General features: G+C 34.7%; 2 protein-coding genes across 2 annotated transcripts; one reads left to right on the top strand and one right to left on the bottom strand.

The window, feature by feature from the left end:
• Positions 1-367: 367 nt before the first annotated feature.
• On the bottom strand, positions 368-13,714 carry LOC111404379. Its single transcript, XM_023033193.1, has 20 exons — positions 11,617-13,714; positions 11,466-11,534; positions 11,316-11,378; positions 11,161-11,188; positions 10,557-10,695; positions 9,352-9,417; positions 9,191-9,259; positions 8,987-9,068; positions 8,834-8,893; positions 8,647-8,699; positions 8,399-8,565; positions 6,744-6,912; positions 5,805-5,862; positions 5,644-5,700; positions 5,313-5,558; positions 3,370-3,431; positions 2,159-2,215; positions 1,949-2,042; positions 1,612-1,752; positions 368-1,032 (listed from the first exon to the last, which is right to left on the bottom strand). The coding sequence occupies exons 1-20, from the start codon at positions 12,970-12,972 to the stop codon at positions 931-933; spliced, it is 3,138 nt and encodes a 1,045-aa protein (XP_022888961.1). The 5' UTR covers positions 12,973-13,714; the 3' UTR covers positions 368-930.
• Positions 13,715-16,961: 3,247 nt separating this feature from the next.
• Positions 16,962-19,499, top strand: LOC111404378. Its single transcript, XM_023033192.1, has 3 exons — positions 16,962-17,184; positions 17,343-17,557; positions 19,443-19,499. Exons 1-3 carry the CDS (start codon positions 16,962-16,964, stop codon positions 19,497-19,499), a joined length of 495 nt encoding a protein of 164 aa, XP_022888960.1.
• The last annotated feature ends 5,682 nt before the right edge of the window (positions 19,500-25,181 follow it).

The raw sequence follows: 25,181 nt of genomic DNA, 5'->3' as shown, positions 1-25,181 counted from the left end.
CCATTCACAAAGAATACTAGTCACGCCAGCATGTATTTAGTCCTTTATAGGGTCTTGAACTTCTTCAGCTAGCTATAAAGTGGCGCATTGGCGATGGTAGGTCAATCCATGTTTTTCCTGATCCATGGCTGCCACGAGCAGGGTTTTTCAAGTCAATCTGGAGTGGATATTATTATTTGATTGCAAAATGCTCGTTGGCTGAAAGCTCCAGTAATATTTCAAGTAATTCGAAGTTGGGAATTTTATAGGGGAGATCGCAAACGTGCGGTGCATGGTGTAACTGCACGCTCGTATTGGGGTGTGAAACTCGAGTTACTGATAGGAACGAGAAATGGCAGCTGCCTCAGCTTCGAGGGCTGCATCGCAGTAAGAATAAATGCCGGCTTCATTACATATTCAAGATGGGGATGGTTTTAGCTGCACAATCAAATAGGACAGTCGGGCAATTCTGTGTGGAGCATGTGGAGGCAATAACGGTTCAAGATTTGCCTTATTTTTGCCAAGGAACTCGAAATCCATTCTAGATTTACTCTACCCATTCCCTTTGTCTATACATTGTCAGATCACGAGACCAAGAACAAACACAAGCACTGGAATGAAAAGAATGTCATATGCACTAATCTAACGTATACTCAAAAACATATGGACCATGACCTGTCTTCTCCAAGTGTTGTATCCCACACAGACTGCTGCAGCCGACCACCAGAGGTTATCGTTTTGTAGTCGCAACTTTGCAGTTTATTCAGATTCCAGTTAAAACCAAGTGGAATCCCAACGCATACTTTTAAGCAATGAACCAATGACGCTCTCCACTTTAGTCCACCTACGTATCAAGGTCGACTTTCTTTTGTAGCAAGTGAAGGTTCCTTGGAATTGACCATTACAGGGCAAATCTAGAGGCCGAGTAGGGAATTATGTGCTCCAAGTTCTTCAAGGTGAACATGACTGGTCTGCTGCCGGCTGCACCTCCTTTTCCAACAATGATGTCCCCTTAAATATTGTCAACTGAAGGACCCTCGTATACTTGAACATCTGCTCAAGAGAGGTACTCAAATTTGAGAGCCTAATCAAATTAATTTCCATTCCATCCCCCAAACCCAAAAGGGAAACAAGACAGAAGAAAGGGATAAATAAAACCACCACTCAAATCCTTAAGCATCAGCATATTTAACAATTAGAGTGAGAAAATTATTTAAATTAAAATTAAGTAGGACTTTCATTCTTCATTATTTCAACTAGATTTTCGTAAGCTTAAGATTGGCTGTTGCATCAACAATCACTTGGAAAATGATGTGAAGGGTAACCATTTTATTACTGTTAACAATCTTATCTAACAACTTAAATAATTAGACTAAACCACGTGTATATCATTTAAATTTGCACACAACCCTACACGCGTGGACATGGTTATTTTTTCCCATCAAAGCCAGAAACACAATGGGTGACAGCAAGACCCATATAATCTAAAAGCTTAAATTTTTAGAAGGGAATATATGTATTCATTTAAATCGTCTTCAACAATTTTCATGTCGTGTTTCTGCATATTGACAAAGCAAGTAGAACAGAAGGCAAAGGAAATCATCCCTAAGAGACTCATGGAAGTGCACTTACTTGTTCATCACTCATCTTTCTGAAGCCTAACTTCTTTGTCCACATAGATTCAGCTTCTTCAGCAGCAGGGAGTACCAAAGTTTTTACATTCATAGAAGAAAGTAGATTCTCAATGCAAGAAAACAGTGCTTGAAAATAGCCCTAAGTGAAAGAAATTTTCACGAGTCAATGGTGATTGGCAGTAACGTTCTCTGAATTAGCAAACTGATAGAATGAAAGCTCGCAGCTCAAAGGCTAATAAAACGGAGAGTAACTAAATAAACACATTGATGGATAGAAAACACAGCTATCCCCATTATTTTGAGTATAAAAACCATCTCACGTAGTAGCAACTTACTTTTCCTTGCTTCGATCTACTTGTCGCCACTAAAGGAAGCTCTGCTACCTCTGGCCCAAAAATCCGGACAAGACCAGCTGATACAACTACTGACCTGAATGTAATCACACACCCATTTTTTATGCAAGAAAATTAACCAAATCACGAAATGTTGGAACAAATGAATGACAGTCAACAAAAATGTTGGTAGAATTCAACAGATTGACTTACTTTACTATTAAAACAACACAATACATCCCACTAAATTCTTGCCCAGATATGCTTCTCCTGCACAAGGGTTGCAACAATATTTTTAAATAATTGAATGAAGAATATAAATATACAAGTCAAAAAAGTACTTATAGGACTACAAAAAACAATTAACACAGTTTTTAATTGCTTAAAATATGTAAGAGCTTTCAAATATTATCAGCATTCCTAACAGAGAAAATTGGTCAATCAGAATTAAAATTATGAGCAATCATTCAATTCTTAAATGTTAGTTACCCCAATACTGAAGTATATAACATTGACTCAAAATTATAGTTTCAGCACTGTAGCTTTATGCATGAACCATCAAACAATTAACTTAAATGAAAGCTATTGCAGAGACTTGACCCTGATTGACTTGTACGGTAGTATAATCAAGGTCTGATTGTTATGTTCAGCATCACGAGAAACATCTTGTACCATTACAAAAATCAACTTAGAAGTACTTTATTTTAGGTATTACCTCAGTATGAATCATCATTAAATTCTTAAGTTAATCTCAAGGAGTCACTAAACTGGACAGAGAGCAATCCATGTAACAAACAGAAAGCTTAGTTTGGGGTCCAATCCGTACAAGCTCCCATATTTTTGGTCTCATTTGTTTTATGGAGGACAGAATGTACTATTTTTACCCACAATCTCGGGATAAGTTGTTTTTCCCTAGACTATCTACATGAACATTCATAGAAAAATCATAGTCAATTTCAAAATTAGACCTAAAAGGACCCCCCCAAAACAAAATTCTTAGAAACAGGAAAGCAATCATTTAACTATTATGTACCATGGACAAAATATATCTAGAAAAGGTCTCCTACTATTTTTTGCCCCATCTGTCACATGGAGATCAGAAAGCTTTATTTTCCCCACAATCTCAGGATAAGTTATTTTTTCCCTAAGCAATCTATATGAACCTATAAAGAAAACTATAGTCAAGTACAAATTTCAAACCTAAAAAGACCCCTGAAAACAAAATTCTTAAAGAGGAAAGCAATCATTTACCTATTCTTTTACAATATAACAAATCTAGAAAAGGTGTTCATGCTCCAGAATTGAGCCTGTGTACAATTTTAAAGTAAAACAACTTCTCCAAGTTCTTCCAAGCAATCACCGTGTTCTTGATCAATATAAAGATAATGAGCTAAATACCAGAGGATGAAAGTGAGGCAACTTACCCATACACCATAACAGGTATGAGATCTCGACCAGATTTGGCGGTAATAGGATCAAAGCGCTCCTGCACAATGGATTGGACATGAAAATAAATTATAAGACTTCTTCGAAGCAAGTAAGAATACCCATGCCAATAGTACTATCCAGGTCAACAGAGTGCCAGCAATTCACAAGAAAGGTAAGGCCCAAATACATGGAAGATACAAGAAATCACACAAACGTTTTGATACAGCCCGCACTCCGAAGAAGTATTTATCGAATATATTTGCTTTATACTTGAAAAATTTTTAGAAATTCGATTAATTAAGGAAACCTACGGATCTACAACTAGTGAAAGACATGTATTCCTGTATCAGAGAACATATATTAACCAAACATCATCCTGTGGTAACATGCTCACTTGGTTGTGCTCGCTTATACAGGAAGTATAACAGAATCCTGTGGACCGTTGATAACTGCACTTACGGCTCATTTTTTATTTAAAAAAAAATTGATAGAAAAAGTTGAAAAAAGAACCGGCCCACTAAGTTGAGCTCAGCTCGTGAAAAAAGAGTGTCCGACTCGATGAGGGATCCTCTCTTGACCTTCTCTCCTGATTTTCTCATATGCAAAATCTTATTAAAATTTTCAGTTATTTAGTAGGATACGTAACAATTCAGAAGGTGCTTGGGACTGAATTCTCTCCTTTAAGTTTTCAAGCATTGCTGACTGAATTCTCTCCTTTAAGTTGTCAAGCATTGCTCTAATTCAGAACTAACCAAAGAAATGACTGATGTAATCAATGACTCCCACCAACCCACACACCTTTCATTGACAATTCTAATGTGCAGCATTGCTTTCAAGTCAAGGTATCATTTAGCTAACACTCATTAAGAACTACTCAAATTTGGCTCAATCCGCTGAAATCCAAGGAACATATTAGCACAGTTGAAAATATCCAAATTCCTTTTTCAATCAACAACACTTTCTCATGGCCTGCAGCTTGACATAGAACTTCTTAATAGATCAGAGACGCAAATCTATCTCGATTTCCAATGGGTAACTATCAAATTGCTGCTTCAATCAGCAATTTTTCTTGGGTATATATTGATGGTAGAAACAAAGATCAATTGGCACTCAATCTCAATTTTGCAGAAAGTTAGCCTATATATTTGCAAGTGCTTAGATTCTGATCCCTAAATCTCAATTTTGCGAAAGGTGAAATCAGAAGCCACCATATTGCAAAAAACTAGTTCGAATTGGCTTCTGGTGCAAATCCATCCACAGTAACTTATTGAACATGTCTACCTTCTCTAAATAGGCTTCGAAAATCTAGAAGTCCATTTGCTTGTACTGACAAGCTCATATATAATATTTTTCAATTCTAAAAGGTCTTGCATATGTCTCCCAACTCCCCTCCCTACCCACTCACACATGTATCTACATATCTACACACACACACAGGAGTTTCTAGGAATCTTAACAACAGTATGAAGTAACTTCTACATGTTCTCTTCCATCTCAATTTGGGTCGAATCAATCACGAGTTCTCTTTAGTGTTCCCATAAAATTTTACATCATTTTAGTTACCGCTCATGAAAAACCAAGATTTTCAATCTGCACACTATTCCTGCCATTCAGGCTTTCACCTATGCTTTGAAGTAAAGGAACATCAATACTGAACAACAAATTGATTAAAAATTCAGATTTCAATATACAAAATCATAACAGGCCTTGACTTCCTTCAATTATTATTGCTTAAACAAGAGGCAAGCTAATGGAAGACTTCATACCGAAGAATACTTGATATGAAAAGCTGCTGTATACTCAATTATTATGAATCCAGTGATTATAGATACTTGCATCTATGTAATAATTCTACAACAATAATCTACATTCAACCCTTTCTAGAAGAGTGTAAAAAATGTAGAAGATACTCTAGAAAAGGTAAAGAGAAAAAACATACACGAAAGATTGCTGCAGCACGGGAAAGCAGAAGCAAATGCTGTGGATAGCGACTTTTTCCACTTAAAATTTGCCAATGAATGTCATTTCTGTAGCCATCACTTAGACCTCTCTCTGCATGTTTCGTAGCTAGTGCAGCTAACACAGTAGCTGGAATCACCTCAGGCCCACTGGAAGCAAAGTTCTGAAGTGCCGCATAAATCTTATGGCACTCATCACAACAAAACCATTTATCCTTGGGCAGTTCCTGTACCAATTAGGCAAAACATCAATTAGTTGCAAAGGGCCAATGATCTAATACTCTCTTGACGCGATAAATATCTGAAACTTACTTTCAGATCACACAGCCCAGATTCCCGCAGGCAGCCGACATGGTATTCCTTCTCACACTACACAAGAAGAGTAAAAATTAATATATTAAAGCAACCAAATGACGAAAAGTCCGTGGTTAAGGAGATAACAATTAAGTCCAAAAAGATAGGCAAGTGTGTACTTGATCACAGAGTATCACGGTTCGCTCATCAAAGTTCGCAGCACTAAAGTCCTGGGACCTATATTGAGCACGAGACGAAAAGAAATCAGTGACCTAAAAGTGACCACATATGCATAGATATATTCCAGTCAGAATGTACGGACCATGACAACCTTTATTGATATTTGAAGTATAAATATAACGTGTTGCATTTAAAAATCAACTCTCTCTATCTAGCTACAAAACTTAAGGTTAAAAGGCAAGTATATATTATGGATCAGTAACCATATATTCTTAAATGCAAGGAACTTATACATCAGTGGAATTTCATGTCTATATTCAGCATGGATTCCAATCACCTAACCAATTTCTCTTACCCGTCCATTGCATTATTCATTATTATGTATTCGTCGTTCCACAGGTGCCTTCTTCTGCATTTTTTCCCTTTGGCCCACATGTATTCACAAATCATTGCACAAATTTTCTTTGGTCACTCATCAGACTAAGCTGACTATTCATAAAGCTACAGCTACTACTACTATAAAATATCGTGGACAATGGCACATGTCACCACAAAACATTCACATGGTAAGAACATCCTTGTTACAGCTAGTTGTCTGCATTAAATTCACCAAGGAACGAAAAGTCACAACATTCACCAGTTGGTCTATATTTTATAACATTATCAATGCTAAATGCAGAAGAATGTTCATTTGAAGAGTAGCCTACACACAAGCAAAATATATGACAAACAACAAAAAAGGATCCATAAAATTTTTAATGAATAAACTAGCCAAATAAAGCTTAGTTAGTTTAAGAGGTTGAATATGTTGGGAATTCTGCGGAAGGAAACATTTCAAGCTGATTATTCACTTCCTAGTATAAATTGGCATGTAAAAATCCACAATCAAAATGAAAGTAAGACAAGCATATGAATAGACAACAACTAGTACAACAAACCTGCATACAACACAACCACCAGGTTCGGACTCTGGTGCTTTAACAACTCTTGTCAGCCGAATGATATTAGGTCTTGACTCCCCAGCTGCTCTCTTACAAGGTCCAAATTTGTCTCTGCAGAATGGACAGTGCCAATCATAGGCGGGGAGACACTGTAAACCCAAACAAGCTGCAAGAACATGTGCTTCATTGAGATTCAACCATAATAATATAAAACTAGAAACAAGAAAGTGGGAGGTCCTAAAAATATAGAAGATATTATCTAATCCTTCCAAGCTATGAAATAACAATGATTTAGAGCTTTAATAATAGTAGCATGGTGCCAATAGAAATCCTGCGGTAAAGAAGCTAATGAGAGAAAGCATTTTATACAACAATAAATGGCAGCAGTGGGATAACCAGAAAAAAGGAAAAATGAAAAAGAAAAAGAAATAAAAAAGAGTGATGTGAATGAACCCCCCCACCTCCAAGGAAATAAAAATTAGATTAATAATGAAAAGAACAAAAAAAATAAAAATAAAAAATAAAGAAATCGCCTTATGTGTAAACATGTCTTGAGAACAAGCTTATCAATTAGATTATTATTATTTAAACATATACATCATATGACTTCAGTGGGAATTGGCCTTCACAATCGGTAAAAGATGGCCTTATCAACCATAAAAGATCAAGAGATGAAGCAACCATAAAATTTTTTAGGGTTCGAAACATAACAGCAATTCATAAATACGGCAAAAATCAGGCTCATCATACAAGAAGAGAGCATCTAGTTAATTTATATGGATATGTTTTGCTGTTTATCAACTTTCAAGATATTTGCTTCAAACAGTAAGTACACAATCCTAAATTTTATTTGTAATACTAAATAAAGAGATGGAATGCTATAAAGCAATTGGAAACTAAGGTCTTGGTTGAAGAAAGTTTCTTATCAGCTTACACAGAGGGAAGTTAAATTGTACCAACTACGGAGTACAATAGTGACTTGACCTATTTCAAGTTCTCTAAACCTGTATGAACACCCATCTTTCCCTTCAAAGTCTATAGTAAACTAAAAAAAATAAATAAATAAATAAATAAATAAATAAATTCCTTCTCTAAACCTGTACGAACACCCATCTTTCCCTTCAAAGTCTATAGTAAACCAAAAAAAATAAATAAATAAATAAATTCCTTCTCTAAACCTGTACGAACACCCATCTTTCCCTTCAAAGTCTATAGTTAAAAAAATAAAAAATAATAAAATAAAATAAAAAACTAATCCTGTGGTTTCCATTTGCATTTTTGGCCTTCAATCACAATACAACCAGTAACTGTCCCATCAAAACATGTCATTCAATTCAAATATTTTAAACTGGTTTTTGGTACTATTGTGGATTCACCAACTGAGAAAGATTTTTGAGTTTCACAATAAAAATCAAATATATTCAGCTGAACTACATCATCTAAAATCTTAAGTTGTTATAGAGAGCCACACGTGTATAATCTAAATCTTGCCTTCAACAAATTCACTACCAAAGTGAGTTGTTTACTGGTGAGTTCAAATGTTTAGGTAGAAATTCAAAACATACATAGAGAGAATTAACATCCATTGTGGCAATAAAAGCTTGATTCAACCACAAAACTAAAGCAAAATGAAATTAATTAAAGAAAAATACCTGCATGAAAAGCTCGAGGGAAACCATTACATATAATAAGTTCACCTCCATCCCCGCATACAGCACACATATCATCACTGCTACCAGTGGCAAGATTTTGACCATTTGCCAACATCAAAGCTACGTCATGAAGTGTCAAGCCACTGGATGTATAGATATGACGATATCTGTGAAAGGACAGAAAGTTTAGATCACTGCGTGTTAAACCTAAAATACAAGGAACATTTAGTTTCTAAGAAATTAATTACGGTTGACGTTTTGCTGCCCATCCAGCATGAGCCTCGAACTGGGAAGGACTAATCTGTTTCCAAAAGAAAATAGAAAGGATCAGAAAGGCAGAAGGGAGGAGACGAAGAGAACAAATAGGGGAGTTTGTTACTTGACTTAGTACAATACATGGAGGAAATACTTTAACATACAGCCATGAGAAATTACCGCAGTGTTACAACAACTACAGACTATACCATTCCCTTGCTTGTAACCACCAAGAATCCTCTGTTCAAAAATTTGCCAAAATTATCCACACAGCAATTAATAAATAATGAGCAAATTAAAAATATCTTAAATGTGCAAAGAATGAAAAACAACCTTTCCTCTCGAATAGTAAGCCAAATCAGTCCCATCCGGAAGTCCATTTGGCATGAAAAGCAATCTATGTAAATCATTGTCCCTGTCATACATAGGCCCCATAAATGAAAGGTAGGTGAAGCAATTACGAATGTTAAAAAAAACATATAAAAGGAGTTTTCTATAAGAGATGATAATAAAGATAAACAACGACAGTAAGCTTGCCTTTTTTTTGTGCCACCTTCAGAAGATCTCTTATGTTCTCCAACTGAACTAGAAAAATAGTGTCTCGGCCTGTACAACAACTGCATATTAGCAATCAAGACAATAAATTTTCTATTTTTGTTTTTTAATACCTATTTCAGGAAGAGAGAGAGAGAGCAAACTTTTTGATCAAGCGCTTCTGCTCTGCTGGGGCCACTACAGAGTCTTCAGTAGTCTGACTCAGATGGCTGTGAGATAATGGAAACAAAGAGAATAAGTAAAGGATAAATAGTAGTTATATTAACATCAAAATTAGTTACTGGTTCGAAGTTTCCATCATCAACTATATATTTCTCAAAATTGCAATATCATGGAAACTAACTATCTGTGTCACTCCTCAATATACCAGAACAGCCACAAATGCTCAACGCAAAATTAGTAGTCTAATTGAAAGCACCGGACATTTAAAATAAGCACTAAGCATTAAGCAAAATGCCTTCTATTGCAGAAGATTCTTTATCCATATTCCACAAGTCAAATACAATCAGTAAACCCATTATGCACTTATTGTTATAAAAATCTGCTTTATTTGATGTTCACAAACCAGCAGCAAACCCATAAAAGAAAGACTTGGAGGAGTTTAGCATGCAACGCATTATATCTATAGTCTATTTTTGTAAGACTAAAATCTAAAGAGCTTAAAAGGGAGCAATGTGGCATAAGCTTCTCAGAACTTCTATTTTAAAGTGCACACAACCTGTTAGCCCAGAGAAACAGAAATTTTGACGATAATGCTAAATTAAGATTATCAGGGGCCAAAAAATAAAAAATAAAAAAAAAAAAAAATAAACCTATGTAATTATGAAAAATAACTCCTAGAAGTTAAACATAAATTGTATTGCACGGGCATTTCTGGTTAAATAGACCACGCACGTTCAGCACTACCCGTGATTGATCCAGCAAGGATACAAATTACTTTAATCCCAACAATATCAAGGAAGAGTTGACAGAAGTTGACAACACTGAAACATATAGAAGCATCAATTGACACTAGTGTAATTTCCACGCATTAAAGTCAAACAAGTTGCACAAAGTAATCTCCAAACACTGTCTATGCTATGGATTTAATATGACCACAAATGAATAAACGAACAGAAGTCAAGTCCTCATTTAAGCAATAACAGTGTCAAGTCCTCATTTATGCAATGGCACTGACTTATTATGTTCTAAACTACTCGTGTATGAAATGCACAGAAGCAGATTTGCTTTCTGTTTCTTTTACTTTTTTCCCTATTGAATTCAATCCCATAAATGGGGGAGCCTTTGGAAAGAGAAGTGGGAGGAGATGATAGTTAAAACAATTCAATTATTTAAGAATTATACATACCTAATTGTGGAGGGATTTGTGCCAAAAGGATGGCTGTAATGAATTTGGTCGGCATAGACCGTGTCATTACCACGTTGAAGATTTGCTGCAACATCCAAGAGAACATTAGAATGCATAAACAGACAAAACATGTCCATCTCTTATTCAAATCCTCTCCTCCTTACCCCAACTCCCACATGGGTATTGCAGCAAGTTACAGAAAGCAAGTTGACTTGTAAGCCAAATAAACACTATTTATAATTTGTACAATCAAAAACATAATATTCCACTTGGGATAAATATTTGCGTCCATGTTCAATTTTATCCTCAGGAAACACACTTTGACTACTTGCATTGGAAGTCCATACCATGCGTGTAACAGAAATGGAATACGTGCAAAGCTCGAGACACGGGACATATTTATAATTTTATCCAGGAGCATCTGACTAAGAGTTACAATGAATCTCATTTAAGAAATTTTAAAAATATTAAAAGTTCGTAACCATGTGCCGAAGTGGAATTGGTTTCTTTTAGAAAGAGAGAAATTATTGAAAACTGAAGTATTGTATAAAATAAACTTGGATGTGTTGAATTTGGTGATTGAAAAGTGTACAAAGCTCCTAACCTAATAGCCCAAGATAAGTAATTAAAACCTAAAAGAATAAAAAGTCATAATCTAAAAAGAAATAGAATCGTACTACAAATAGGATTGTCCTACATCACCATGCTTGCGCTACCCCTACAAAAGCAGGAGTTTCAGGAGACTCATAGCTGGGTCACCATCAGGAGCATACCAACTTGCCCACTAAGATAGCCATGTGGGATGTCATGTGCACTAACCACCTGCTTATACAACTCATTCCTTCAGTAACATTGAAATACACAAACATCTGATCGAAGTTAACAATTTTAACAGCAGAGGCAGCTTACTTTAGAGAAGTTGCAAATTGAACAACCACATAAATAACCACCATCTTTTATGATTCCTGGAACCTCCCTCTGGTAATCAGTGAGACCAAATTACTTGAAAAGCAGATAAAAACTGTATCTTAAAAAAGAAGAGGTGCAAGATACAACTTACCTCCCTGGAAATAGACATATACTTCACTCTTGCTCCTTCCAGAATTCTAGTAGACAGAAGCTTTTTAACATTTGTCGGGTAATTCTCTGGGATTACCTTCTTGGTCATCTTCAATTCCCTGTTGGGTACACATGGGAAAGGACTTTGGGTTTCATGAAAATCATTCACATCTTTGCATGAATTCATTACTCTGTTTATATCACCAAAATCAATTGCATTCCACGCATTTTTGTAGAGATTGGTAGGTGTGGGCCGAGAAACAGGACCGTGTAATGGATTTTCAACATAGTGAATGGGAAATCCATTATTAGTCACAGGCTCAGCAGCAGGAACCGACAAGTAAATTTTAGAATCCTCCTTGGGTTTGCTTAACTTAAATGTGATCTTCCTGATACCAGTGGTGCTAACATCCTTCGGAATTTCAAGCACAACTCGGGAAACGGTGACTGATTCTGACATGTGATTTCTATTGTGCTCTTCCTCACACAAGCTTCCGTTGCTCAAGTTTTGGGAACATGTATATAAAATTTCTCCAGAACCATCGTGGTCCTTTCCAACCATTTCAGCTTGTTGGCTAATAGTAGTCACATTTGAAGTAACGTCGTTAAGAGACAGAAATGGGTTTGAAACTTCAGATAAAATATCATCATTGGACACCTCTTTCACTTGATTATTAGCGTAAGGCTCCAATTCAACATCATTTGGTGCTTCTTTCACCTTATTTTCAGCAGAAAAATGCTCCAAGTCACCATCATCTAGTGCTTTCATAACATGATTATCAGCAGAATGTTCCACCTCAAGGTCATTTTTTGCTTCCTTCAGCTCTAGTTTAACACCATTTAATTCTTTTAACAGACTTTGGTCACAATTTTCATTAAAAGCTTCATTTTCGTCACTTTCAACAAAGGGCTCCAATTCCCTACTGTTCAAAACTTCCTCTCTTGTATCTTGAGCGCAAGCATCTAATTCACTACTTTTTACAACTCCTTTGTCTTGGGTATGAGCTAAAGGTATTGATTCTGAATCATTTGGAACTTCCTCTGCCTGGCTTTCAGCCCAAGGTGGTTTTTCAGTACCATTGAAAACTTCTTTTATCTTCCCTTCGGAATGCTCTAACTTGTTATTGTTCAAAATTTCCATACTCTGGCTCTCAATAATATGCTCTAACTCAGATTTATTCAAAACTTCACTTGCCTTTCTTTGAAAACGAGATTCCGTTGCCTGTCTCTTCGCATGAGGTTCTACTTCAGCACCATCCAACATCCATATCTGGTCGCTCTTCACTTCGAATTGCTTGTCGATCTCCATTCCATCGTTCAAAACCGACATGCAAACTTCACCTTCACCTTCCCCCATTCAGATATACCTCCTCTACTAATACAGAATTAATATTGAACCACCCGCATACAGAAGGCCGCAGCATTCAAAGATGCAGTCATGCTGATAACAAAAAGGCACTCAAGTACGTGATTATATGGGTGATTATCTATCAAACTTCAGCTTCCAATTTTCTCCAACAATTACCACGTGTCCGAAATTCCCACCGCAGGAAATTTTAAAAGAATTGAGTATCCGAATAAAACACTCCACGACTTCTTTTATCCACGTTAGCGACTGAAAGAAATAAAATCTCGAACAGACTCAACTCTTAAACCCCGGAACTGTTTTTCAAATTTCGAATTTCAATTCAAACACAGACTACGAATTAATATCCAATTAGTCTACCTCTTCAACACAAGAAACCACGTATAGAAACGAAACTAGTTTTAAATCTGAAAATACACCACAGATCTGAATACACCGCCCTCCAAATTACTTTCTATACTACATCTATATAAACGTCGATAGTTTTTACAAAACATGCATGTATATACAGAACAAAAATAGATCTACTGTTTGAATTATAACAAGAAAAATAGGGAAAATGTTAGGGTTTAGCAAATAATTTTTTTCTGGTTCTGATGAAACGAATAAAACGGCAACAAACGCAACTGAAAACGTCGATTCACAGGACTGAATTAATATTAAAATAATATTACTGTTTGTTATAGAGAGAGAAGAAGTGGTTTTGGTCTGGCATATGGAAGGGACGAGAAGACGGCGGATCTACTTATAAGGGTGAAATTGACCGGTCAGCCATTTTATATATCGAAGGGTGGGGCCAACTTAGTGTCCTCTTATCTTAGAACACGTGGATTAGGGTACTGTGACTTTGTGATCTGTCCTTGATAAACTCGTCCGATGTAAAACGTGTAGGGACAGGATGAGCCTGACTTTTCTTCTGTTTAGTTCACTCCATTGGTCTCGAATTTCAACAACACCCGCGCTTTTATGGATGACCCTACCAGTTAAACTGCCGAGAATTGGAGGAAAAGAATTTGGAGATTTTCGTTTGGATTGCTATTTTCACGCTGTTTTTAATTTTTAGTTTTGTAAAATATTAAAAATATATTTGATCTGATATTTTTTAAAAATACATTAAAAAAAAACGATGATAAATTTATAATATAAAACTTAAAATGCATCTAATGTGATCACAATTAGCACACCTCCCAAGGAGTACTACTCAAGGACTCAATGTGTTGGCTCATCGTATATGAGTCATGGAGTCCTTGGGTATAATGGTGTCCTCGAGACAATACCAAGGATTAGTACCATGCTTCCACTAGATTTAGGTGGTAACCTCCTCGGGGTAAGTCCTTGGGATGCCTTTTGCTTAATTTCGAGAACCTTTTTGATTTGGATCATACTCTCTAAGGACTTTAATCTCACCCAAATACCTTACCCCAAAACTCATGTGCCTATGAGGACTCTATCTCAACAATATTACCATTAAACCATGATTGATCTTGCAATTATAGTAAAAGTCCAACGCCACTCTCAAGTAGGACTTTCTGAGATAATGATATTCAACTAATTTAGTCATGCTAGGAGTTCACCACCACTTCTATAAATATAAAGCATCAATTCATAATTCATGTATGCTTTTACATAGTTTTTCAGTTCATAGTCTCATGCATAAATTTTCTCCCCTAGCTTAAGCTTCGAATGAGCAATGAGGACATGACTTCTTTGTTTTAGGTACCGAAAGATCTCGTTCGTACTCATTCTTAGTCGTCAAGCTCGGAATTAACAGGTACAATTTTTTGTACCATCATTGGCGCCGTCTGTGAGAAGCGCTACCAAAAGCTATGATTAACATACGTTCAGGTCTTCCTCCAACAAACTCATCTGTCCTAAACCTTCCTCCTCCTGAAGATCTTCTCGTTCCTCAAGAAGAATCATTAGAAATACCAATGCCCCAACCGGCAATTGTAATCGCTGGAGCTTTCAAAGAGCTTTGTCAACAAGTTGTCGCGCTAACTCAACTGCTAAGTCAGAGGAATTCGCATCCATTACCCACACTGACACCCAAGGGGGTTTTATGGCCGATGCTCCAACTCCGGCTCCACGCCTTATTCCTGATATTGGTAGAGCCAAGGCCTCGGGTATACCCTATGTGGCCTCAACCTCGATATTAGTGACTATGTAGTCCGGTGAACTTGTTGGGATCATTCAATAAGGGATTATGGCAGGCCTGCTTCGAAACACTAAAGGGTCAACAAGTTTTACGCCTAATACTCCATTTACTCCCAAGAATATTGTCATATCCATAGTCATTATCGGACAAATTCAAGTATCCACGTATAAAATAATATGATGGGACAATTGAACCGATCAACCATCTCAATGTGTATATTCTCGTCATGAATTTGTAAGTTGCACTGGACCAAGTGTTGTGTAAGGCTCTTCAGCAAACTTTAACTAATGCTGTCAGGGATTAGTTCTCAGCCTTGGAGCCTCGTCTCAAAGTTGGCCAACAAGTTATTCGCCTTCTTTGCAAGTAGTAAACCCATCAGGAAAATAGCAGCTTCCCTCATGCAGTTTCGCCAATGATAAAATGAAACCCTACGTGAGTTTATAGCGAGGTTCAATAAAGAAAGGCTCCAAATACCCGATCTACATATTACAGTAACTGTCTCTGCCCTCACATATGACATGAGGTTTGAAGATTTCAAAATGTCTTTGTCAAAAACTTCACTAAAGTCAGTGATCAAGCTCTGACCCTAAGTGAAAAATACATTAATATAGAGAAAACATTAAGTCTAAGGAAAATTTACCCGGCCTAAGAAAGGGCCAAGCATAAAAAGTAGCATAATTCGAGTCCACCACAAAGAATTCCTCGAAATAAGAGAGGTGATAGGTATTGTCGACGTTATTCACCCAATTGAACACTTCCAAGACCAACATCTTGATAGAGATCAAAGATACAAAGAAACTACAGTAGCTTTCGAGAATGAAGTCCCCTCCTAACACCAGGGACAAAAGCAATTTTTTTTTTTTACGTTCATCGAGATCATAAACATACCACGAAGAATTACAAGACCTTGCAACGGGAGGTTGAGGCCCTTATTTAAAGAGGATTGCCGAGTTCTTTATGTTAGTCGTGATAAATACCCAATAAATAATCGTGATAGGCGAAAAGTCCCTAAGGCCAAAAGCAATGGTCAACCTACAGCGAGAACTATTAACATTATTATTGGAGGTGTAGAATCGGAAGGAGACTCGAACAATGGACAAAAGCAATATGCCCGTCAATATACCTTGGCTTCAAAAACAACTCATGATAACCTCAAAGACATTGCTTTTAGGTCGAAGGATTTGGAAGGTATATCATTTCCTCGTTATAATGCCTTAGTCATTTTAGCAATCATGGCTAACTTTGAAGTGAGAAGAATCTTGGTTGATAATGAAAGTGCAACCAACATACTCTCTCGTGAAGTCTTTGCCAAGATGGAAATTTCGGCCAAACAGCTAAAGGCAGTCAAAACTCCTCTTTGGGGATTTGGTGATGGTTTCATCATCCCTAAGACGAACGTCAAACTTCCTCCAACGTTGGGTTCTAATCAGAGACGGGTGACAGAGATCACATCTTTCCAAGTAATTCGTGCTTCAATGGCTTACAATACCATCCTAGGAAGACCATTGCTCAATAAGATTAAGGCTATTATGTCCACGTTCTACCTTGCTATGAAGTTCACTACAAGTAATGGCATTCGTGCGGGAAGACCAGACAGCTGTTAGACAATGCTATATTACTAGCATTCGGGGAATAAGTACTGACATCATGCAACTTTCAGTATCAGAGCTCGAGCTCAAACAGCGAGTGAGGTTTGCTCCAATGGAAGAATGAATAGAGTTTGAGCTCGAGCATGATAAAAATGTGATAATCGATCAAGATCTCGACATCACCCTCACGGATGAACTTATTAGCTATTTTTTTCTCGTGACATTGATGTTTTTACATGGAAGGTGAGGATTTATCAGGGATAGATCATGAAGTTGCGGTCCATACACTCAATATTAGTCCAGTGGCTAAAACAGTCAAGCAAAGGAAGAGGCGATTTGCATCGAAACGACAGGAGGTCATTCGTGAAGAGATCGATAAGCTCTTCAATGTTTCATTTATTCGGGAGGTTCAGTATCTCGATTGGCCTGCCAATGTTGTTCTCGTCAAAAAGGCCAATGGTAAATGGAGAGTTTGTATTAATTTTAAGGATCTTAACAAAGCATGTCTTGGAGATAGTTATCCTCTACATCGGATTGACAACCTATGGACAGTACATCGAGACATAAATTATACAGCTTCCTTGATGCATTTTTTGGCTATTATTGAATTCTCACAGCCGAGAAAGACCGGGAAGAGACATCTTTCATAACTAAGTCTGCCATATATTGTTACGAGGTTATGCCATTTGGTTTGAAGAATGTAAGGACAACATATCAAAGACTCGTCAACAAAGTCTTTGCAAATTTGGTTGGGAAAAATATTGAGGCCTATGTTTACGACATGGTAGTCAAGAGCAAACAGGTTGACCGAAATATATCAGATCTCAATGAAGTATTCAGCACCCTGAGAAAGTGTAAATGAAACTAAATCCTGCAAAATATGCATTTGGCGTAACCACAAGTAAGTTCTTGGGCTTCATGATCACTCACAGGGAAATAGAGGCCAATCCAGAAAAAATACTGGCATTGGCATCAATGAAATCACCCAGGAATAAGAAAGAGGTACAATAATTGACGGGTCGTGTTGTCGCGCTCAATAGGTTCATGTCCCGAGCAGCAAACAGATATTTCCCTTTCTTCGATGTTTTCAAGGATATTCGAAGCTTTAATTGGGATGAGGAAAGTGAAAGGGCTTTCCAGAAGCTCAAACAAACATTATATTCTTACCAAACCCGAGCCCGATGATAATTCGCGTTTACACCTCGCTATATCTCAAAATGCAATAAGTGGTGCGTTGGAGAAATAGGTTAACAAAGGTTAACAACCCACTTACTGTGTGAGCAATGTCTTACTTGATGCGGAGACAACAACCTACCCTTGGTTTGGTCATAGCATATGAAAAATTTCGATAATATGGTCTTAACTGATCTCGTACTTTCAATTGAGACAATGCAATATCATAAACCTTTTTAGTTGGAACTTTTATGGAAAAGCAAGTACTATGATTGTAGAATTTTTTTTTTACACATTCAAATGATCCATTCTATCATTCCCTATTGCTTGAATGATATAAAATATTATGTTATGAATTACTTTTAAAATATTATTCCACCTCCTCGTATAATTATCATATCACGCCTTTTTACTATATTAACATATCTATAAGTAATTCAATATTTAACTCAGCTAGCTTATTATTCATCAACTGCTAGTTTACTCGAAAGGGCTTTAGAGGTTTTATATCTTAGTAATATTTATTTATCACCAATGATGTTAACCAATAACTTAGGTGTCAATTACATGATATTAAATGATAGATTCATTTAAAAACAAAGTCGTATCTATAAAGTATAGCCATTTAAACTAGTGATATATAGTATTATTCTTTATAATTTATAAATGAAATGGGTCCCCATTAGCAGGGTTTGATTCTAGGGCCAACACTGGGCCAATGCCTACTAGGCAATGGCCTTGGGCCCCGTCCTCCAGAGAAACCTATCGAAATCAGTATCTCTTTTTCTCTTTCTATCCTTTCTTTCTGGAGATGAATTCCTTACTTTCAAAAATTAGAGAGTGTTTGGTAGGGATTAAAATTAGATTTTTTAGTAGATTGTAATAAAAGTTTATGAAATTTGTGGTTGAAGAGTTGTGAGACTCATGAAAAATGTGGTTAATATTGATTGTTTGACTTTAAAGTCAGATTTTAATTCATTCCAAACATAATTTTTGAGTTATCAATGCTGTTAGTAACTTTTCAAGAAATTCGAGGATTCTTTTTAGGGTGCGTAATTCATTTTCTTGTTATATTTTTAAGGTTTAACTTTATTTTTCTCGGATTTTTTCGTAGTTGATATTTGAGGTTTCTTTTGCTGGATTTTCTACTTTCTATTTTATTCTTTTCAAATTATAATTTTACAACTATTTATGTATTTCTTTATGATTCTATGTTTTTTAATTTAATCTTATGCTATAAGATTTAACAATAGTTGTGAGAAAAAAATTAAGAACAATGCAATTTTATTATTATTTCATTTCTCTTTGAGTTTTAAATTTCGAGGGCTTTATAGTGCCATTGTGCATTTTTTTTTAATATTGCATTGAAATTTTGAAAGCACAAAGTAAATTTGTTGGAAATTCGACTGCTATTGCAATGTAGGTTCTTTACACTATGTATTATCTTTTCCCAGTGGATTTACCATCATTTGAACCTAGAATTTTAAGTTAAGTGCCTTTGGGATAGTTGTGGATAATGATAATCTTTCGCTAATTATGGGCAGATAAATGCCAGCAGTAATATTAGGGGTGGACGTGGTTCCATTTGGTTTTGGTTCTAAGAGAATCGAACTAAACCATGAACCAATGATTTTTCTGATAATAGAACCGAATGGTTTTTTTAAGAAGTGGAACTGAACCAAATCGAACCATTCGGTTTTGGTTTGATTTGGTCTGGTTCTAGTAGACTAGTACTATTACTTAAGTTTTCAATCTTGCACAATATTTATAAGTTAGTAATATGTACTTAAATAAAAAATATAAACATCAAACATTTAACAAGTTCAAATTATCAATAATCAAGATTACAAAAATCCAAACTAACAAATAAAATATAAACGAATGAGTCATTGCCAAAAGTTAATAGAATTAAGCCCTGCGTCGGTTATTGCGTGGATGACCGCGCACTCATAGTCGAGGCATGGGTCCCCCATGAATAAAATAATCCCAACTCCCATGTGTGTGTGTGTTGTGTCAACCATACGATTATCCTTGTGGGCACTGTAGCTAGGTTGAAGTTAATAATATCGAGTTTAATTACATTCTTTGTCCAAATGAGGGATGATGTCCGTGTGCAAACAGGGAAAAGTAGCACTATCTAAACGAGGAATGATGATGTCTGTGTGTAAACCGGGAAAAGTGGTGGTGGTATTGCCTATCTTCCTCTACCACGGTACTGTGAATGTGAGTTTTGAGAAATTCAAAAAATGAAGAAATTCCAACAAAAGGGTCAGCTTTCGTTTAGAAATTATATATGTTTATAAAGAAATAAACCTCACTACCTTAGAATTCAAAGTGTCCTCAAAGACAAATACAATGATGGATTGGAAGCCGGCGTCGATGACCAGAGCGAGACGCTGAATGTTGAGAGACGAATTGGAATTGGGAATTTGGGTTTCTCTTAATCCTTTGGCCTAGACGACTATGGCTATTAGAGAAAAAAATTAATGAGCTAAACACGTTTAATTGGCTGTAGAAAATAATGACTAATGGACTAACTTCCATTAATATAAAATTAGATTCATACAAAAAATAAAATTATAAATTATGTTTGGTTCTTGTTCTAGCATTAGAACCGAACAGGAACTGGAACCAAATGATTCTCGGTTTTAAGAACCAAAACCATTAATTTTTTTCATAGAACCGAACCAAACCACTAGGTTTGGTTTGATCTGGACATTTTGTCCACCCCTAAGTAATATAGCTTAATGATAATCTAGGTATTGCTATATATATTTAAGAGTCTCGTAATTGTTAATTGCCTAAGGCCTCAAATTTTTAAGACCGACCTTGAGTTTGAAAATACAGACTGAAATGTTTCTTTAAAAAGGCCATTAGTATAATTGTAATTCCATCATTTGTTAATCGTGGTCCATATTACACCACTTTGATGCTCGTTGATCAGTTAGAAATGTGTACTTGCCCACTTAGCACAATTTTATTTGTCCTAATTTTTAGAGTACTGTTATTTAACACCATTAATGTTTAATACTAGTCTAGATGGCATACTAATGACATTAAATTATAAGTTTAATTAGATACAACAAATTATAACACATTTAATAAGACCTATGATGTGCTAATATATAGACTGTTATTGAATATCGCTGATGCTAAATATCGTTATTCTAAAATTTAATGTGTATCCATATTGTTGCGCAGCTTGCAAACATGCTCTTCCACGATGCTTAGTAGTTGTACCAATTTCTCAATTCCATCAACTTAACTTCATTATTTTCAGTGTAGCGCCATGATGATATTTTTATTTCGACATTACACTTTTAGCACTACTTATTCTTTAAATTCCCCACATAATACCTGAAAATATACTTCTTGACATAAAAATAAATAAATAAATAAAAATTAACAACGTTACATTGTTAGTTCTTGAGCTTGAATTAATACACCATGTATTATGCCCTTGGTTGAGCCAGATTATTTTTATAAAAATGTATTTTTAAATAGTGTATTGATGGAAAACGTGTGGTTAAAAATAAGGAAAAGTATTGAATTTGCATGTAATATTATTTTATTGAATGATATGTGATTGAAATGATGTCAAATCACTGTTTAAAAATATACTTTTTTTAAAGAACGTGAGTCAAACAATACCTATATGTTGCATTAGCATATATTGAGCACTTGACTTCATATTTATTATATATATATATTCATATTTATTTATAGTCATGTCAACGATTCTAAAAAAAAATTTACATGTTTTTAGATGGAATAATGTAAAATGTACAAAGGGATCGTCTTAGGTGACACGACATGTAATATTGGGTGAAATGATAAAATCAATCAAATGTGTAAATATGAAGGGAAATGTCATTTGTACTATTTTTTTTACAGCATTGTTGACAATGTTGGTACGTCGCAAAAAATTGTTAGATAAGAAGAGAAATTATTTTTTAAACTATTCAGTGAAAACTTGTCATGTGACATATTGTCAAAAGAGATGTGCTACCCAAATAGGGATTATTGACGGGACTATAAATAGGGGCCGAGATGCATCCACCTCGGCCCTTGTTTAAATATCCCATTAATAGCCCTGTTTGAGTAGCATTAGTATTGTCAAAAATATTGAACACAAAATATGATTCAAATGTGAAGCTCATTTTATTGATATTATCATTTAATGAAACCTCATGTGTGAATCATCCTTAATTTGTACATATATCACTATTCCTATGGATGACACATTGGACGGTGGTTCATTTAATAGAGAATATAATGTGCCGATTTTAACACAATTATAGAAATTTATATTACTATATAATTAAGATTTATATATTGGTCGTCAACGTAAATATTTTTTAATGATTATATGGACTTCCATATAGACATAAAGAGCGCTCGGTACACGATTGATATTGTTTATGGAGCCTAAAAGTTTAAAAGACTGAACATATTTAAAGCTGCAATACTTATGAGCAATTATCACACATGCAACATTCACTTACTGGAAGTGTAATTTGTTTATTGAATCATTTACAACATTTTCAAGAAATATTATCGAAGGTTGGCACGAGTATCTGTATCGGATATTTATACACTGGGTAATTTCCACGAGCTGCGATCTTGTCAAGGTTTTTAAATGTAATGATATCTATAACTTATTTTTTCATTTTCTAGTTTTGACAATAAAGTATGTAAACTCATTATGAAATTTATTTAAGATCAAGTTATTTTAGTAAATTCTACTCTTGATTTTCAAATGTATCAATACTTTCGTAACTATAGAACGATGATTGAAATTAGGGATCTGTTCTGTAGTAATTATGAGAATTGATTTTTTGATCGTTGGAGAGAAAAAGTGAGTTACATCCGTAAGTGAAGAGTTTATTTATATTTTTGTCATATATTTTTCTCCATTTTATTGTATTTTATGATAATGCATTTTAATATTTTTTAAAAGTAATTTTTCTATAAATATGAAGTTACGAGATACGACGTCCAAAAATTCTTAAAAGATCAAGACTTCTATTTATCAAAAACAAATGGTATGCACATAATTTTTTTAAAGTAAATAATGGGAAATTGAGTCGTGACATACATATTCTTTTCTACGATACAAATTTAACAACATATATTTTCAATGTCAACCGTGTTTTGAAAGTTACAATAATTTAAACTTTAAATAAGGAACAATCAAATAATGATTTTGACAATGTCACGTCACTTCAAATCATAAAGCTACTTCAACAACTCATATGATTTTAAGTTTTTATTTGATCCTCATTTTTTAAAATTTATTTTTAATTAAATCATTCTCAATAATATATTTATGAGATCCACAATTTTTATTTATTTTACAACAATTACCTTTTTTTAAAATTTTTTTATTAAAAATATAATTTTTTTAACTATATCGATCAAGGACTAAAAATCATCACAATAGAGGCATAGTAATTACTTTCAATTATCCAAATCAATCTAACAAAGAATGAGAAACAATGTGTACCCAATAAAATAAACTAACCAACGAATGCCAGCAACAAAGAAGACAGGCGCAAAGCAAATACCAACATGGTGTGCTGAGTATTGGCCCAAACTTACACCGAAGCAGGCGGCGATTCATTGCTACGCTTTTTTGCATTCTTGGAGTACTTCAAAAAGAAAAATTAATATTATAAAGCAATTGGTCATCTCGTGATGAAGCCAAGTTAGCCACTAACCAACTTTAACAAAAATCATTTTTCGAGCTTGTTTGGTATGGTTATTGAAAAGTAAAATGGAGTTTTTAAGATTCCAAAGTTAGATTTTGACCAATTTGGGTAATTTTGATAAAGTACTTCTGGTATTTAAAAGAACTTTTAAAGGAAACTAGTTCAACGTGACTTCCTGTAAAATACTTTCGAAATGAGAAGTGCTTTTAAATATTAGTTATCAAACAAAAATTAAAATAATTTCCTTCAAAAACTCTTATACAAGAGATAAAAACAAAATTAAAAGCTATGCCAAACGGCCGATAATCCAAAAGACGAAACTTTGGCCGAACAACCACCGAAGGTAGTGCTATAAAAATTACTTTATAGTTTATGCTAATGACATAAACAGATTAAAAAAAAAAAAAAAAAAAAAAAAAAGGGTCAGGGTGGGGTCTATTATTTCACTCACTTTATTCATTCAACAATTGTTGAAACCTCTTGTCCCATGATTAAAGATATTCACAAATTTTTTGTATCGACCACTTTATCTCAAAAATTTATTTCTCTCTCTATTTTTTAATCACACAATTTTTATAAACCCCTTGTTTGATCCCCATTTTGAAGGAAATAATGCATTGAATATTTTTTTTATAAAGCCCTTGTTTGATCCCCATTTTGAAGGAAATAATGCATTGAATAGTATATTGATTAAGAATTAGTGGTTAAAAATTGAAGGAAATTTTTGAATTCACGTATAATACTATTTTATTGAAGAATGTGTGGTTAAAAATGAGTTTTTAAAAAATGAATTTTTAGAAGAATGAGAATCAAATAAGGGCAAAATAATATTATACGTAAATCAAAATTTTTTTACATCTTTTTCAATCACACATTTTCCAAAAAATACTATTTCAAAAATTATAATTGCCACATAATGGGGGCCAAACGGGGGTTAATTACCGCTAATACTTAAATTAATTTTTAGGAAAATTAGGAGGGGACGTGATGCAAAAGAGGATGATGGTGAAGAAGAAGGTAGTGTGAAGCAAATGAAAGTCATTTTTGATTAAATTCGGGTTTGTAGAAGCGATTGTTATTAAGATTTGAGGTTTAATTTTAAAAGACTAATCTTGCTAAGGTGAGTAACTTAAAATATTAACCTATATCTCGATGATTGGTTGATGTAAAAAAATTTACTCAACAATTGTTGGGTCACGTGAGTTTTTTCTCTTCTTTTTTATTTATTTCCAGAGAGATTTAATTAGTTTGTTTTTGAAAAAATAGGTCATGTGTGTCCATGTATCCTTAAGGGGTAACTAATGCCACAAATAAATATATAAAGACTTCCAAATCGAAAGAAATTGATCAAGAACTCGTACATTTTATTTGAAAAGGACCTTGCTATTCGAACAGGGGAGCTATTTGTGACCGTATAATCCATTTGAAAAAGTTTGACAACTTGCAAATTTGTCCAAATCTTTTATATTTCGCTAAGTAAGCTCAGTGCCCTTATTTGATTTTCATTTTTCAAAAATGATTTTATTGAATATGTGTGATTGAAAAAATAGAAAAAATCTATAAGTTTACGTA

Source organism: Olea europaea, chromosome 11 (assembly GCF_002742605.1).
Source record: "Olea europaea var. sylvestris chromosome 11, O_europaea_v1, whole genome shotgun sequence".
Lineage (NCBI taxonomy): Eukaryota > Viridiplantae > Streptophyta > Magnoliopsida > Lamiales > Oleaceae > Olea > Olea europaea.
Note: the sequence above shows the minus strand (reverse complement) of the source record. Positions and strands in the feature narration are given on the sequence as shown.